The following is a 17,550-nucleotide window of genomic DNA, read 5'->3' as shown; positions in this document are numbered from 1 at the left end:
TGGAATACCTATTTTCATAAATTCCATTTGGGGTAAATGCAAGGGTATAGTTTATTACTTGTATCTCCTGGTTCAGTTTGGAGACAGTATGCTCTGTGGATTCCTTCAGCTTCAGAAGTTTGGACTGTTCATTCAGTTTCTTCTTCAGATCAGCTATTTGACCCTCCAGTTCCTGGAGACGTTTGCGGCGGCGTTCACTCAACCTAAACACAGATGTTGTAAGAGTGAAGGCTACCAGTAGCAAAGCCTGACTTCAAAAGACATAAAACTAGATTCCTAAGTTCATAACCCTGATACATAAAAGAGGTGACCAGTCACATAGCCATCTTTAAAATAATGGATACTAGTGGTGATGTTAGTACAGTATTGTAAATGTAATTAATGATACTGAATTATACACATAAAATGGTTAAAATGGCAAATGTTATGTTATATATATGTTGTCATAATAAAATTAAAAAATATAATGGATACTACTTAAATAACCAAAACTGTCTCAATAAAAGGGGCTTAATACAAAAAGCAAAGCAATAAGCTTTTTTGCGTATATAATAATGCAACTATCTCAATACACCCTACCTCACCACCACTATGTGTCAAACAGATGGTTCTTAGGAGGCATTTTTTCATTTTAACTGTAAGGAATAATTCTGATGATTATTCCACAAATCTGAGATGGAAACTAAACCTGTAGCATAACTTTTAAGAACATGAGCTTTAGACTCAATAGAGAGATATAACAGTCATTAAGTAAAAAGAAAGTAGAACAGCCAATAAAACAGAGGTCTGAGGCAGAATAAGAAGTTCTGGTTGTCTGTCTTGACTTTATTTTTAACTGACTAAGGGATGGCTAGATTGATTTCCCAACCACTAGCCTGGACATTAAATCTATAAGCTAATTTACCATCACTGCAGGGACAAGGAAAATATTGCTGTCCAGTAGGTCTGATAATCTTTCAAAACCTATTTCAAATGCTAACTTTTTATAAAGCCTTCTTTGATCATTCCAGCTTGAAGTGATATTTCTTGTCTCTGAACTCTTTAAGCAATTACTACCTAAGAAATATATTTAGCTATTAATCACATGCTGTGTTATTACATTTATTTTATTGTCATCCTGAAATGTTATTTAAAATCTTGATTATTTAACTTTTCTTGTATTTATGTCTTCTCCCCAAAACTAGGTTAAAAGCTTTGGTGTCAGGAAATGAATGGGTCATATTCTTCTCTATTTCTTCTATAGCTCCTTCCACATAGTGGGGATTTGAAATGTTATTTACTGACTTTATTCTTACTTGGCTTGGTTGACATCTTTCTTTGCTGTCTGAAGTTCAAGAATCAATTCTTCCTTTTCCTTTTGTAGATTGATGACTTCCAATTCTAGATTTTTAATGTTATCCTAGAAAGGGTATAAGTCAGAGAGAAAGACAGCATTATAAGGCATAGGAGGGAAGCAGATGTAGCTCAGATGACTGAGCTCCTGCTTACCACATGGGAGGTCTGTGGTTTGGTTCCTGGTGCTGCCTAAAGAAGACAGCAAGCTGGCATGAGGGCCAGGCGCAGCAAGCTGATACAACAAGCTGATGCAACTAGAGACGCAAGAAGAAAAAACATAATGAGAGACGCAACAAAGCAGAGAGCAGAAGGTCTCAGAGCCTCCTAAAGGAAAAAACAAGCAAGACAGCAAGCTGATGCAATGGGCAAGTGTGGCAAATTGATGCAATAAGATGACACAGCAAGAGACACAGGAAGAACAACATAATGAAAGACACAACAAAGCAGGGAACGGAGGTGGCTCAAGTGATTAGGTACCTCTCTCCCACATTGGAGGTCCTGCGTTCAGTTTCCAGTGCTTCCTAAAGACACAGGAATTGCAAACAACAAGGGGGTGGGGAGAAATTTTTAAAAAGGTACAGAAAAAAAAACATTTCAACATCCCATGTTTTAAGGGACAATGCAATGGATTTTACCACTTCAATTGCACACTAGAAACAATCATTATTGATTGGATGGAGATTAAAATTATGTAGTGGAAAAAGTATGGACGTGGAATCCAGAGGCCTGGGTCTTAATCGTACTCCAATACTTACTAGCTAAATATTGTATGTGAAGTCACTTAATCTCTTTGAGACTTAGATTCTGTGTAGGAAAGAGTTTACATAGCAGGTATGAGATGCTATTTTTTAGAAAGGCCTGCTAGCAAGGTTGACCCTTCATTGTTGTCTGGGAAAATAGATTTCAGTAGGGTCCCACTATTCCCTAACAGATAAGAGTGGCTTGCTGTGCCTGTTTGTGCAAACAATATGGTTTATCCTGAACACCAACACCAGTTTTCCTCCTGAGAGCCTGGAATTTGATGCACGGTAGACAGAGGGTGCCTATATGTCTGACTCCCAGTAAAAACCCTAGACTCAGGTAAGCTTCCTGTTTGACAATATTTCATACATGTTGTTTGAAGAATTACGTGAATCCTGTGAGAGGGCTGTTGGAAACCTGTGACTGGTTTCCTCTGGACTTTGCCCCTGAGCCTTTCCTCTTTGCTGATTTGCTTTGTATCCTTTCACTGTAATAAATCTTAGCCATGAATTCAACTATATGCTGATTCCTGTGAGTCTTCCTATTGAACCTAGGGGTGGGCCCTGGGAATCCCTAACACACTTTCCCTATCTGTGTAAATAATTAACAAGAGCACTTATCTCACAAGTTTTTTTGGGAAGATCAAATATGATAAAATAGGTAAAGATGTTTTATAAACAGTAAGTAGCTGCACAACTATTATTTGAAAAATATCTATTCAGTTGCAACTGCAGTTCTGTATGTTGACAGAACATAAACAGAATTCAGAAACTGAGGTTTCATAGTCTCCATTGGGAAAACCCAGTGAACAGATTCCATCTTGTTCTCATAACCCAAAAAGATTAAAGAAAACTGGCTGAATGAGTGGCTGACAGCCAAGAAGTTTTTATGCAAGCTCTAGACCAGTAGTGAATTGGCATAAAGAAGCAGAGGCTAGTTAGGTGGGGCTATACCAGGTAAGCTTTCTAAATAGGCTAGAGCTGTTTTCTAAGTAATATACCTATCCCCTTCAGGAGAACTATTGAAAGTCAGGCTCATTGCTTTATAGTTACCCTATATATTTAAACTGGTATTTAAAATAGGTGTGTGGGCATACACACACACACACACACACACACACATATATAAAATGTATGTTCTTTATATTTACTTTTACTTATATAAGAATCACATGAATACGTTCTCATAAAAAGTACTTCAAACAATACATATGAAGGTCAAGTTCTCTTGACTGCCCCATCCCTGCCAAAATTCCAGTCTCCTTTCCAGAAGTAACCACTGTAATCAGCCTGATGCATATCTTTCAGATACTTTCTTAGACATTTATACACATATATGTACCTACTGAAATGCTTATAGCTTTATGTTAAACATAAATAGAATGCCACTATATGTATATGTTATTCTGTAACTTGCATTTCTTAACTTAATTGGTCTTAGAGGTTTATTTATATTAACACATATAGATCTACCTCATTCTTTTTTGCCATAATTAAATATTCTTGTACATGCCTTCTGTGCACATGTGCAAGGGTTCTTCCAGGGTAGCTAGAGAGATGTAGAATTAACAGGGTCATAGGGGGTGGTATATACATTTTTAATTTTAATAAATACTTGAAAATTGCCCTCCCAACTAGCTATACCAATTTATACGTTCACTATGTATAAGAGTACTTGTTTCACTGCACCCTGCCAACATTTGATATTACTACATTTCAAAAATTTTTTAACATTCTGATATGTGAAAAATATTATTACCTCATTATATATACATATGCCACGTTTACTCAATTATTGTCTCTACCACTTCCACAGGGGAAATTATCCAAATATTTGAATCCTGGTCTGCTACAACTCATGGTAATCTTCATCAGGATTATGCCTCCCCAATTTTTCTATGGCAATTCTTCACAGTGATAGGAAAAATACTGTTTAGAATGAAAAAGAAGTCTTTATTTCTCATAAAAACAGAGAAGGTAATTTGAAGGTGATTAAAAAGTTTATATTAAAGACTTATTTCCTCTTAACTTTTAGGTTTGGGAGCTCAAACATATTTGAGTCCATGGGATAAAGGACTAGATAATTTGCTACAGCTATAGCTCACTCCTCCTCTTCCTCCTTATAGGGTTAGAAGTATACTGGGGGAACATATGTTCCCATGTTTCTAGACAAGAGTATAAGAAGAGAGGAAAAATTATTTAACCTTACCATTAACACTTTATCCTGGAAAAGACAAAATATATTTGATTTTTAAAAGACTGTATTGTAAGTCCTGCTAAACTTGGAGGATTGAATTACATATTTAACTTGCTCTCTCCTGAAATCCCATGAAAATGACCCCTCAAAAGGGTATAAATCAACAAGAATGAAGAGGAGAGGAGAACAGTTAAAAGAGGTCAACAAACCTTTAAAAGAGGAAAGCAGCTGGATAAATGATTTAGCAGAGTGGAAAAAAACAAAATATCATTCGTAATGGATGAATGCCAGTAAGAAACACAGAGTCTCAGGAATTGGAGAGATAAAGGGTACAGGGTGGGAGTGAATAAACTGAAAAACCCTCTGGAGAGGTTGAACCTGAGAGGCTAAACTCATAGATCTCAGATACAGCTGAGGGCAGGAATAAAGTACCACAATGCTGATAGATTAAATAAGTATCTTCATATGACTTGAGAGACTCCAAGTCTCTTATTCTATCTGGGTTTCCAGAATGATGGCCCACTGCAACTCCACCCACACAATTCTAGGCAAGAGATTGAAAGACTCCTTTATTAGAAATTAATAAGCCCAGGGGAAAATGCATGCATACAGAACTTCCTATTGGCTTTTTGTGCTTTATGCTTAAGTACAAAGGACAGTTAAGGATTACTAGAAACTGGAGGAAACATTCTTATATAAAAGATACCAAAACAAACACAATGAAGAAAAGAATTTGGAGGAAACAGGCAAGGCAGGGAGAAGCAGAAAATCTCAATTCCTACCATTAGAGATGAGCACTGCATCCATGAAAAAAAAAAAAAGACTAGAAAGGAACAACTATAGGATCAAAAAAACCTCTTAGAAATAGTCAAATGAAAAAATTCACCAGAAGGAGTAGAATGAAATTGTCCGGAAAGAAGAATAAACAGACAAAGAGATAAGAAAAGCAAAGGAGGGAAGTGCATGCAGCTCAAGTGATGAGGCTTCCGCCTACCATATGGGAAGATCCGGGTTCAATCCCTGGGGCCTCCTAGTGAAAAAGAAGAGAAAGCATGCCTGAGCAACAAGCCAGTGCCCATGTGGTGAGCTGAGTGCTTGTGCGGTGAGCCAAGTGTCCATACGGTGAGCTGAGTGCCCGTGCAGTGAACCAAGTGCCCCTGTGGTTGCCCATGCAGCGAGCCGAGTACCCATGTGAGTGCCTGCATGGTGAGCTGAGTGCCCGCATGGTGAGCTAAGTGCCTGTGTGGCAAGCCAAGTGTCCGTGTGGTGAGCCCAGCGCCTGCGTGGGAAGCCAAGTACCCATGTAAGTTCCCATGTGGCGAGCCAGTGCTTACACAGTGAACCAAGTGCCTGTGTGAGTGCCCACGTGGTGAGCTGAGTACACACGTGAGTGCCCGTGTGGTAAGCTAAGTGCCCGCGTGGTGAGCCAGGTGCCCACCTGAGTGCCCACATGGTGAGCCAGTGCCTGCACAGTGAACTGAGTACCCGTGTGAGTGCCCACGTGGTGAGCCAAGTGCCTGTGTGAGTGCCCATGTGGTGAGCCAGTGCCCGTGCGGCAAGCCAGTGCTCATGCAAGTGAGTCACACAGCAAGATGATGATGCAACACGCAACCAAAAGAGAGAGGAAGGGGAGATTCAAGGTGAAGAGCAGCAGAGACCAGGAACTGAGGTGGCGCAATTGACAGTGAAACTCTCTCCACATCAGAGGTCCCCAGGATCGAATCCCAATGAATCTTAGAGGAGAGAGATGAGAAGAGAAAGACAAAAAGTGAAAAAGATATAGAATATCACATGGAGAATGGACACAGACAGCAAAAATAGGAGGGTAGGGAAAGGAGAGGGGGAGGGGAAGAAAAAAAATATTATTTCTTAAAATAATGCAAAGGAGCAATACCTGACTAAGATGGGTGGAAAAAAGAGAAAACAGAAAATGGAGAGGGGGTATTATCAAAGAAATAATGCAAGAACACTTCCCAGAAAAGGAAGGTAAATTGAATTTCTATATCAAAAGAACTCACAGAGCTCCCAGCACAATAAAAAAGGCCTATCAAGGTACATCAATGTAAAATTATATAACACTTGGGGACAAAGAGAAGATTCTGAAAGTTTCCAGAGGGGAAAAAGTACATGTCAAATACAAAGAATCAGGAATCATAATTGACTTCCCAACAGCAACATTAGAAATAGAAGACAATGGGGCAAGACCTTAAAAATTCTGAAGAAAAACTAAAATTCTGTAGAATTCTAAACCCAGCCAATCTAACAAGTGAAAAATAAAACAAAATAAAACAATTTTCAGGCAGGCAATATTAAAATATTTACCTTCATGTACCCTTTCTCAGAATGCTATTTGGATTGTATTCCACCAAAATAAAAAGGACAGCCACAAAACGAGGAAGACATGCAATCCAAGAAAGTAGAGTTTCAACATAGAGAAGAGAAGTAAAGCAAATTCTTAGCATGATAGTTCCAGGTTGGTATCTGGGCAGTAGGCCAAGAGTGAACCAGGACAGAAAATTCTAGGATGGTTGTCTTCAAAAAAGAAATAGATTAATAAATTACCTGGTATGTTTGACCATAGTGAGAGGAGTTTCATAGTTCTGTTATGAAGTTTGGAAATAAATTACTGACAGGTACATAGAAGGCTATGTAAATGAAAAAATGAGGTTACTATTAACTCCAGGAAATACAAAAAGCCGCACAAGAAAGGAAATATCTTATTATACTACTTGGCTCAGCTGTGAAACAAATTTATATAATCGTAAATATGTTAACATTAAATATTCATTTAATTAAAAACTATGATAGGGAAGCAGACTTGGCCCAGTGGATAGGGTGTCCGTCTACCACATGGGAGGTCCGCAGTTCCAACACCAGGCCTCCTTGTCCGTGTGGAGCTGGCCCACGCGCAGTGTTCATGCGCGCAAGGAGTGCCCTGCCACGCAGGGGTGTCCCCCGCATAGGGGAGCCCCATGTGCAAGGAGTGTGCCTCGTAAGGAGAGCCACCCAGAGTGAAAGTTCAGCCTGCCCAGGAGTGACGCCACACAAACGGAGAGCTGACGCAGCAAGATGATGCAACAAAAAGAGACACAGATTCCCATGCCGCTGACAACAACAGAAGCGGACAAAAAGAATAACACGCAGCAAATGGACACAGAGAACAGACAACTGGGGTGGGGGGGGGGGACTGAGCTGATGACAACACAACTCTGTGATGAAACTGACAGCCACTGAGTGTACACTTTGGATACACTGCACAAGACAGGGGACAGTATAATATAGCGAATCCCATGGTGAATGATGGACTGTGATTAACCATACAAATGTGACAATGCTCTCTCATGAATTATAATGAACATACAATACTAATACTAACAATAGGATGGTTTGTGGGAAAAATACACCAAATATAAGTTATGAACTATAGATAGTAGTAATATTATGATGATGTTCATCATTTGTGAAAAAAAATGTGTCACAACAATGTAGGATATTGGTGGTGGGGTGATATATTGGAATCCTGTATGGTATGCATGATTGTTTTAGCTCACAACTTGTCAAATAAAAAGAAAAGAAAAGAAACAAACAAAAAGAATTTATATTTCCAGGGGAAATGGGGGAGTTAAAACATAGTAGGTATAGAATTTCTGTTTAGGGAGATGGAAATATTTTAGTAAAGGAAGGTGGTAAGGGTACTACAATATTGTGAATGTGATTAATTCCACTGAATGGTATGCTTGGAAGTAGGTGAGATGGGAAAGTTTATGTTGCATATATATGTTCCAACACACACAAAAAACACAACTAAAGGAACGTCTGTGGCTCAAGCAGTTGGGTACCTGCTGATGACATGGTAAGTCCTGGGTTCAATTCCCTGTGCTTCTTAAAGAAGACAAGCAAGACAGCGAACTGATGCAAAGGGCTGGCGTGGCGAGTTGGCACAATGAGATGATATAATGAGGAGACACAATGAGAGACACGATAACCTGGGGGCAGATGTGGCTCAAGTGATTAGGCACCTCCCACCCACATGGGAGGTCCTGGGTTCAGTTCCCCGGGACTCCTAAAAAGAAAAGATGAGCAGACACAGAGAGCACACAACAAACAGATATAGAGAGCACACAGTGAGTATAAACAATGGGGTGGGAAGAAAATAAATAAATAAATCTTTAAAAAATGAGAGATTGCTTGTTAAAAACACAACCAAAGAGACATTGACAAGTAAATGCAATTCATGATCCTTGATTGGATCTAGCAAAGGAGGAAAAAAGGCTCAAAGAGACATTATTGGGACATATGTAAAACCTGGGATATAGAATGTAAGCTTTACATAAATGTTAAATTGCTTAACTAGAGAACTACAATTAAAGTGGTTACATAAGTGAATATCCTTGTTCTTAGCAAATTTACATGGCAGTATTAAGTGTTCAAGGAGCATGATACATACCACTCACACTCAAGGGTTCAGAAAATGGATTGATTGATAAGGCAAATCTATCAAAATATGAAAATTGGTGGATCTAGGTATCTGGGGGTGGTATGTTGGAGTTCTTTGTATGGGATTTGTATTATTTTTATAACTGTCCTGCACATTTGTTTGTTCTTGAAAAAGAAAAATGTTGGAGGACTCACACTTCTGAACTTAAAACTTATTAATGAAATTACAGTAATCAAAACATTATAGGGGCAGTGGACTCGGCCCAGTGGTTAGGGCGTCCGTCTGCCACATGGGAGGTCCGCAGTTCCAACCCAAGGCCTCCTTGACCCCTGTGGAGCTGGCCCACGCGCAGTCGTGCTGATGCGCGCAAGGGGTGCCGTGCCACGCAGGGGTGTCCGCACGTAGGGGAGCCCCACACACAAGGAGTGCGCCCCGTAAGGAGAGCCGCCCAGCATGAAAGAAAGTGCGGCCTGCCCAGGAATGGCACCGCACACACGGAGAGTTGACACAAGATGATGCAACCAAAAGAAACACAGATTCCCTTGCCTCTGACAACAACAGAAGCGGACAAAGAAGACGCAGCAAATAGACATAGAGAGAACAGACAACCGGGGGGGAGGGGGAGGGGAGAGAAATAAATAAATAAATCTTTAAAAAAAATTAAAACAAAAAAACATTATGGGAATGGATGTAACTCAAGTGATTGAGTGCCTGCTCCCCATATACAAGGTCCTGGGTTCAATCCCTGGCCCCAGTACATCAAGAAAACCAACCAAACAAAAAAACCTGACAAAACAAAATAAATTGGGAAATGGATGTGGCTCGAGTGATTGGGCTTCCGTCTACCATATGGGAGGACCTGGGTTCGATCCCTGGGGCCTCCTGGTAAAGGCATACCTGTCGGCGAGCCAGGCCCTCACGGCAAGCCAAGTGCCTGCACAGCAAGCCAGGCCTTTGCGGTGAGCCACACAGCAAGATGATGATGCAACAAAAAGAGAGAAGAAGGGGAGAGTCAAGAAGAGGTGCAACAGAAACCAGGAACTGAGGTGGCTCAAGTGACAGGGAACCTCTCTTCACATCAGAGGTCCCTAGGATAAAATCCAGGTGAAACCTAGAGGAGAAAACAAGAAAAGACAAAAAAGAGAGAAATAGACACAGATCACACAGTAAATGGACAAAGACAACAAAAACAGCAGGGTAGGTAGAGAGTGAAAGGGAAAAAAAAACACATCATGGTACTGGAACAAGGACAGATATACAGACCAATAGAATTGAATTGAGAGCTCAGAAATAAACCCTCATATCTATAGTCAATTGATTTTTTTTTAGGAGGTACCAGAGATTGAACCCGGGACCTCGAACATGGGAGGAGGCACTCAACCACTGAGCTACACCTGTTCTCCTAATTTTTTTGTATGTAGAATTTTTAATAAGGTTCATTGTAAAATTGTAGAAATGAGTATAAGTAGCACTACTGATTTATAGATGTGATTGTGGCTGAAAGGGGTAGTTTGTGGATATAAATGTCAACTGAAAGTATTAGTCAGGATTCTCTAGGGAAAAAGAACCAACAAGAGATATTTGTAAATAGCATGAGATTTTATAAATATAAATAGATTTTTTTAGGAGGTCTGAGGATTGAACACAGGACTTCCTAAATGGGAAGCAGGCGCTCACCCAGTGAGCTACATCCACACTTCCCAACGAGAGTTGTGTTTTTTGTCTGTTTGTTTTTTAGGGGGTACTGGGGATATCTGGGACCTTGTACATAGGAAGCAGGTGCTCAACCACTTGAGCTATATCTGCTTCCAGTCAATTGTGGTTTTTGTTTTTTTTTTCCCAAGGTACTGGGGTCAGAGATTGAACCCGGGACCTCGTATGTGGGAAGCCAACACTCAACAACTGATCCACATTGGCTCCCCTGCATTGGTTTTTTCATTTGTTTGTTTGATGTTTGGTTTTTATTTGCTTTATTTTAAGGAGGCATTGGGGACCAAACCCAGGTCCTCCCATGTGGGAAGCAGGTGCTCAACTGCTTGAATCACATATATGCCCCTCAACTGATTTTATTTTTTGAGGTACCAGGGACTGGGGATTGAGCCTAGGACCCCGTATGTGGGAAGCCAGCACTCAATCAGTGAGCCACATCAGCTTCCCTGAGTTGGTTTTTTTGTTTGCTTTGCTTGTTGCTTTTTTTTTCTTTTTAGGAGGCACTGGGAACCAAGCCCAGGACCTCCTATGTAGGAGATGGAAGCTCAACCACTTGAGCCACATTTGCTCTCTCAATTGATTTTTGACAGGGGTACCAAGTCCACTCCATGGAGAAAGAATAGTTTCTTCACCAAATGTTGCTGGGAAAATAGGATATCCACATGCAAAAGAATGAAGGTGGACGCCTACCTCATATCATATATAACATTAACTCAAAGTGAATAGAAAATATAGATATAAGAACCAAAAGTATAAAACTCCTGAAAGAAAATATGGGGAAACATCTCCAGGTCCTTGTGTTAGGCAATGGTTTGATGTCACTGAATTATATATTTGAATGTGGTTGAAGGGAGAAATTTGGGGTTGCATACGTTACTAGAATAAAATAAAAAACACATAGGACTGTACAACATAGTGAACCCTAATGTCAACTATGGACTACGGTTAATAGAATAATTACACTAATATTGTTTTATCAATTGCAACAAAGTTACAACACTAATGAAAAGTATTAATAACAGAAAAAACTGTGAGTGTGGAGAGGGGTGTTTAAGAGAAGTCTATTTTCTGCTTGATTTTCTATAAACCTACAACTTCTCTAATAATTAAAAAAAAAAAACAATGGTATGCTTGTTTTCTTCCCATCCAATTAAAGACATGTGTAAATACTGCCCCTATTAAGTAGTTTACCTGGTACTGGAACTGAATAGGCAGTAGCTGGCTGTCATTCTGAGTCATCTTCTTAGCTAGGGCCTCTTTCAATGCAAGGGCTTTATTCAATTCAATCAGCTCCTTAGACATCTGAGCTTGACGTAGAGCATGTTGAGTGGTGAAAGCATCAGAAGACCTGCTGGTCTCTGGACTTGTTTCCACTTGCTGGAAGAGATCAGGATAATGATTTGTAAGAGAAACAAGGGACCGGAGTTCCTTAGGCATCGTTGCACCAATCCTCATGGCTGCTTCTCCATGTTCTTTTATAAATGTGGCTTCTAATATATATGCTTTAAACCCTTGAAATAAATTGAGCCAGTCTATTTCCCTGCTCTCACAAGCATCTTATTTCTTTTAGACACTGTAATTGACTATTTTAGAGCAAACTAAGCTTCTTACTCGTTCCTTTATTGATATGGCCAAATTTTCTTAATTTTACCTCATTCCAAGGAGTTCTAAAAAGAGAGGGTGCCCTGGAAATGGCTACTTTGGGAATGATGGAAATGGAGATGAGGCCTCATTTATACTCACAGAGCTGACCTCTAGTACTTGATTCATCTCCTAATTTCCTTCTTTCAGAATATTAAAACTACCAGTATATATTCATTTTAGGGAGAAAAAGCCATTTTAAGGAAACCACTGTCTAGCCTTTCATTTTAACTTTACTTGAAACCTCTAATAGGTCAGCATCTAATACATTTTATCTATTCTCACAATGTGAACACTAAAAACATTTTCCTTGTTTTGTTTTTAGCTCCTAAAAATCCCATCTATAGAAAAATTATGCTCAGAAAAAAATTATCTTTTATTTCTTCTCTAAAGCTTTTTGACTTTGCCATAATTTCATAACTTGTTTCCCTCATCATTTTAGCTTGCTGGACAGTTGGTGAAGAATACCAGCGTCTAACAAAAAATTAGTAAGCCAGGTTGTAAATATGGAATGTGACATCCCTGAGAAGTCCTGCTATCCAATATCAACTATATTATTAGAGATAGAACCTATTCAAATTAGGAAATTTACAAAGCTGAGATTTACTCAAGATTGCTTGATTTCCAGAGCATTCTATAGAGTATGGTAGCAGTAATGAATTCTCTTCTTCAATTGAGTGACAAATGATAGGAAATGGCACAGTTAAAAGTACTGGTTCTATACAAAGGGCCAATTACTTACAGCTTCTGGTTCCACTGCAATATTAATGGCTGCAGCCATGCAAGCAACAGTTTCATCCTGTAGGGACAAATGTTTCAGTTTAGGAAAAGATTCTGAGGTACAGCTGACTAGTGGTTTTTATATTGGTTATTTAATTTTTTCAAGTGTGTACAAAGACCATTTAAGGTGCTAAACACATCTTGTAGTCACATATAACTCAAAAGTCACACATTTCCATTTCCTGCCTTTCAAGAGTCTTTCTTCTTTATAAAGGGCAATTGTGTAGTCTCAGTAAAAAATAAGGTCATCTGACAACTCACATATTTATTGCATTTCTCCTGTTCCACCAGAGATCATTGGGCCAGCCTGGAACACTTGGTCATTTCAAAAGGCCAAAGTTTAACCCACTTTACAGAATCTACCCTTTCTTTTTATGCTATACCACTATGTCTCCTTCTATAATATACAGGTCTAGCCAGTTCTCATGGGCATACCCTCCCAAGAATCAAATAAGGGCAATATAGCATAAAAGTGAATAGATTGAGAGTTATCTCTGATTTTTATTTTACAGTCAGTTAAGATAACAAGAGCCTACTCAATGAAGAAATAAATGCCCCAGGCACACACTCAGGAAAAATGTGCTCATGAAGTCAGACAAATGCACTATACTGTTCCTCCTATAGATAAGAACGAATCACACACAGCTACTCCAGGTAGAGATTATTTAGAGGGAAAGGGGAAGTACTGGTTCTGTACCAGAGAAGGGCAAATTCCTTTTTTGGGTATTAGAACAATAACCACCTAGAAGGGAAACCTAAAACCACTTATTAGGACTAATTTGTTCATATGCTATCCTATGAGCAAGCTCTGTTCTCCCCACTGGAATTTAGGCTTTGTTTGGCATTGTAATATATGGATTACCACTTCTGTTTAAGCAGTTCTGAAAAGCCTCGGGAAGGATTATTTCTAGGGAGTCACATTGATTAAGGAAGTCATAAATGAAAGCATTATTGGGTCAACAGCAAGGAAAAAATTTAGGATTAGCACATAGCTCAATATCAAGAAAAGATTTAGGGTTAGCACCAGCCCTGTGAAACACTACATAGTGGTGAAACTTGAATCTCAGAACCTTTAAGGCGAGGAGTGAAGAGGCCCCAGTAAGTGCTGTTTGTAAAGCATTTCCCTTATTCTGCCCAGAAGTTTTCCATCAGTGAGGCTCAAAGAGAATTCAAAGGAAGCTCCAGTGTTCCCAAATCCTTTCTCATCATGATTTACAGTACTACTGATTTTCCAAGGGTAGGATAGACCAAATCCTTTTAAAAAACAGATTACTTCAATATTTTATAGGTTAATGGATACCCTTTCCTCCCTCCCATGTTTTAATTTTAGTATAAGGACTAGTTTATAGGCGTATGATAGATTAGTAGAGACTATCACATTGGCTTTTGGAGACTCTTCCTAGTATTCATCTACTTTGGGTGAGGATCAAAGTGGATGGGTTAAATCTTTAAACCTTGAAGACATGTTATTACTATGGGCTTACTTTTGGCTTTTCGCCCCAGTGAAATGTCAGAAAGATAAAATTTAATTTTAGGGCTATAGTGATATGGCAGAATTCTGCCTTCAGAATCCTAAATGTAAATATCTAGTAGGATTTATTTCATTCTAATGGCCCTCTTTCCTCCCATACAAGGCTACAATTTTACTTATACTTCTTATAAGTAAAAGATATGATTTGCTGAAGGTAACAGTCAAGGGAAGAAGGCTAGGATACACTGTGCTACATTAATCAGCAATACCCTTCTAAATGAAGTTTGTGATTGTAGATGATAGGCAATAACATTACTGGATATTAAAAAAAAAGGTATTTAATTTTGTATGTACTGAAAGGAATGCATGAATTTCCTCACAGGTAACTGCAAAAGGAGGTTTGCTTAAATTATATTTTAAAAGAAGAAATGGTACAGTTTAGTGCTTTAAAGCCCCAGGAGGAAGATCCAGGAACAATAGTAGCCTTCATAACTGAAAAGGGATATTCGCCCTTCACTTAAAATAAAAATAGTTTAAATCCAGAATGAAGGGTACAAGCACTTACATTTAAAGCATTTGCTTTCACTATAGTGAGTCTTAATAAAAGCTACAGGATACTTTGTTGGGTATTTTTAATAAAATGTAGCTGGGAAGGTCTCCAAACAATAGACATGGAGAACTCTGATTCAAGGGTCCAGCAGGAGCCCTGGATAAAAAGGGTTTTCTCTGCCCGACTGTGACAGTGGATGGAAGCCAGCAACTTTATCAGCTTGTGGCAATCTTTTAGCACCCTCCTGTTGTGCATGTCAAGTACATTTTAGTGACACAGTGATTCCACAGAGCTCCTGAGCCAGCCACCACTTGCAACTTCCTCTACAGGCATACCAGGTACCAGTCATACTGCCAGATCCTCACTGAGCATGCCTTATATTATTTTATTAATTTTTCACCTTTCCCATGCAACTCAAGGACCCTGCAATAAGGTGGTATGAAGTTCTTGATGATTGGTGTGGTGGATATGAACAATGGTGCCCTGGATTCACTATTTTCTGAGCTTGTAAGATTTGGTTCTAGTAGGGTTCTGCTGTATTATCTTAATTCTGAGGTAGTTCACATAAGGTTTCCATATATCAGATATTCCAGCTATATTTAAGGTGGATTATAGTTAGTGAAATTTAACCTTATGATAGTTTCCTAGCATGTACTTTCCCAGCATGTACTCTATACTTCAGCCACAATGATGTTATTATTTTTTTAAAAGCTTTATTTATTTATTTCTCCCCCTACCCTCCATTGTCTGCTCTCTGTGTCCATTCACTGTGTGTTCTTCTGTGTCTGTCTGTATTCTCATTAGGCGGCTCCAGGAACTGATCCTGGGACCTTCCAGAGTAGGAGGGAGGCGCTCATTCTCTTGTGCCACCTCAACTCCCTGGTCTGCTAAGTCTCTTACTGTCTCTCCTCTGTGTCTCTTTTTGTTGTGTAATCTTGCTGCATCAGCTCTTTATGTTGCCGGCACTCCTGTGCAGGGCGACACGCTGTGTGGTCTGGCACTCCACATGGGCCAGCTCACCGTGTGGGCCAGCTTGCCTTCACCAAGAGGCCTCAGTATCAAACCCCGGACCTCCTACATGGTAGATGGGAGCCCAATTGCTTGAGCTACATCTGCTTCCCTCTTACTATTTTCTAAACATTTACTTTCTTACCTCTGCTTTTGCATGTGACTTTTCCTCTATAGGGATTGTCCTTTCCCCTTTGTCTACATGGCAAAATCCTATTCATTTTTCTAAGAAAAAAGATTTAATTATTTATTTATTTTCTCTCCCCATCCCCCCACCACCCCACCCCAGTTGTCTGTTCTCTGTGTCTATTTGCCGCGTGTTCTTCTTTGTCCACTTCTGTTGTTGTCAGCAGCACGGGAATCTGTGTTTCTTTTTGTTGCATCATCTTGTTGGGTCAGGTCTCTGTGTGTGTGGCATCATTCCTGAGCAGGCTGAACTTTTGCGCTGGGCGGCTCTCCTTATGGGGTGCATTCCTTGCCCGTGGGGCTCCCCTACATGGGGACACCCCTACATGGGGACACCCCTATGAGGGGACACCCCTGCGTGGCACAGCACTCCTTGAGCACATCAGCACTGCGTGTGGGCCAGCTTCACACAGGTCAAGGAGGCCCGGGGTTTGAACCCATTTTCTTCTGTGATGCTTTCCTGAATTTTCTAGACAGTTAAGTACCCTTTCCTTTGTGCTCCTACTATATTTTACTCATATTGCTAATACAAAGGATTAAAACAGACATGATAAAGAGTTCCCAATTTTCTTTGCCCTCAACCCTTGCTTCTGCCCCAACCATTTTTGCTACTTTTCCTGCCCCTGCCCCTACCCCTGAACCTTAACTAACCAACAAACCACAAGGCTTGCATGAACTCTGGAAAAATAATCTTCTCAAAGTTATGGGAATGGGAGTACACCAATGATCCTGAGCAATAGGTATGGAACAGCCTCCAATCAAAAGATTTGTAGCATTAAAAACAAAACCTGCTACCTGAGCCAAACCACAAGGACACACAGCCCTCTCTTCTCACCCTATAAAACTCCAGCCCAGTTTAGACTTGGTAAGTTAGAGCTCAGGTGTTCCCTGAGTGCATCAGCTGAATAACACTTTTAACCTCTATTAGAATTACTTAAATTATTTTCTTTTGACATTAATATAGCATTAGCAAGGTTACACAGTTATTAAACAACAGAATTGGCTTCAAACCAGGGTCAGTCTGGCTCTGGAGTCCAGGTCCTCAATTACTATATCCTGTTTGTTGGATAAACAGACTGTCAACTTGGAATTGCTCATGACAGTTTTATACAGTACTACTTATTCTAAAACATTGCCTCCTAGTCTTTTGGGAGTTTACTCATTTGATTTCTTAGAACTGGTTATCCTAACCCTTCCACCCACAATACTGTATGTTATTTTTTTTTCATTTATTCTTTTTTTGGGGGGGCGGGTACCAGGGGCTGGGATTGAAACTGGGACCTTGTATGTGGAAAGCATCAGCTTCCCTGAGCTGGTTTTTTTTGTTTGTTTTGCTTGGTGTTTATTTTTCGCTTTTTTGGGAGGCACAGGGAACTGAACCTGGGACTTCCCTGTGGGAGGCAGGCACTCAACTGCTAGAACCATATCCACTCCCTTTATTTACTCTTTTTTGTATGTTTGTTTTTTTTTTAAAGATTTATTTATTTATTTAAT

At 39.7% G+C, this 17,550-nt stretch overlaps 1 protein-coding gene across 2 annotated transcripts in view; it reads right to left on the bottom strand.

The window, feature by feature from the left end:
• The window catches only part of KIF4A (kinesin family member 4A), a 178,218-nt gene that overhangs the window by 68,239 nt on the left and 92,429 nt on the right, over positions 1-17,550 (bottom strand). For both annotated transcript variants that reach the window (XM_058291023.1, XM_058291024.1), the window contains exons 15-18: positions 12,804-12,860; positions 11,612-11,797; positions 1,296-1,399; positions 59-203 (exon numbers count right to left, since the gene is read on the bottom strand). In XM_058291023.1, the coding sequence (XP_058147006.1) occupies positions 59-203; positions 1,296-1,399; positions 11,612-11,797; positions 12,804-12,860 (492 nt within the window). The remainder of the gene's footprint in view (positions 1-58; positions 204-1,295; positions 1,400-11,611; positions 11,798-12,803; positions 12,861-17,550) is intronic.

The sequence above is a fragment of the Dasypus novemcinctus genome, chromosome X, assembly GCF_030445035.2.
Source record: "Dasypus novemcinctus isolate mDasNov1 chromosome X, mDasNov1.1.hap2, whole genome shotgun sequence".
Taxonomy (NCBI): Eukaryota; Metazoa; Chordata; class Mammalia; order Cingulata; family Dasypodidae; genus Dasypus; species Dasypus novemcinctus.
This window is presented reverse-complemented; position numbering and strand designations above follow the sequence as displayed.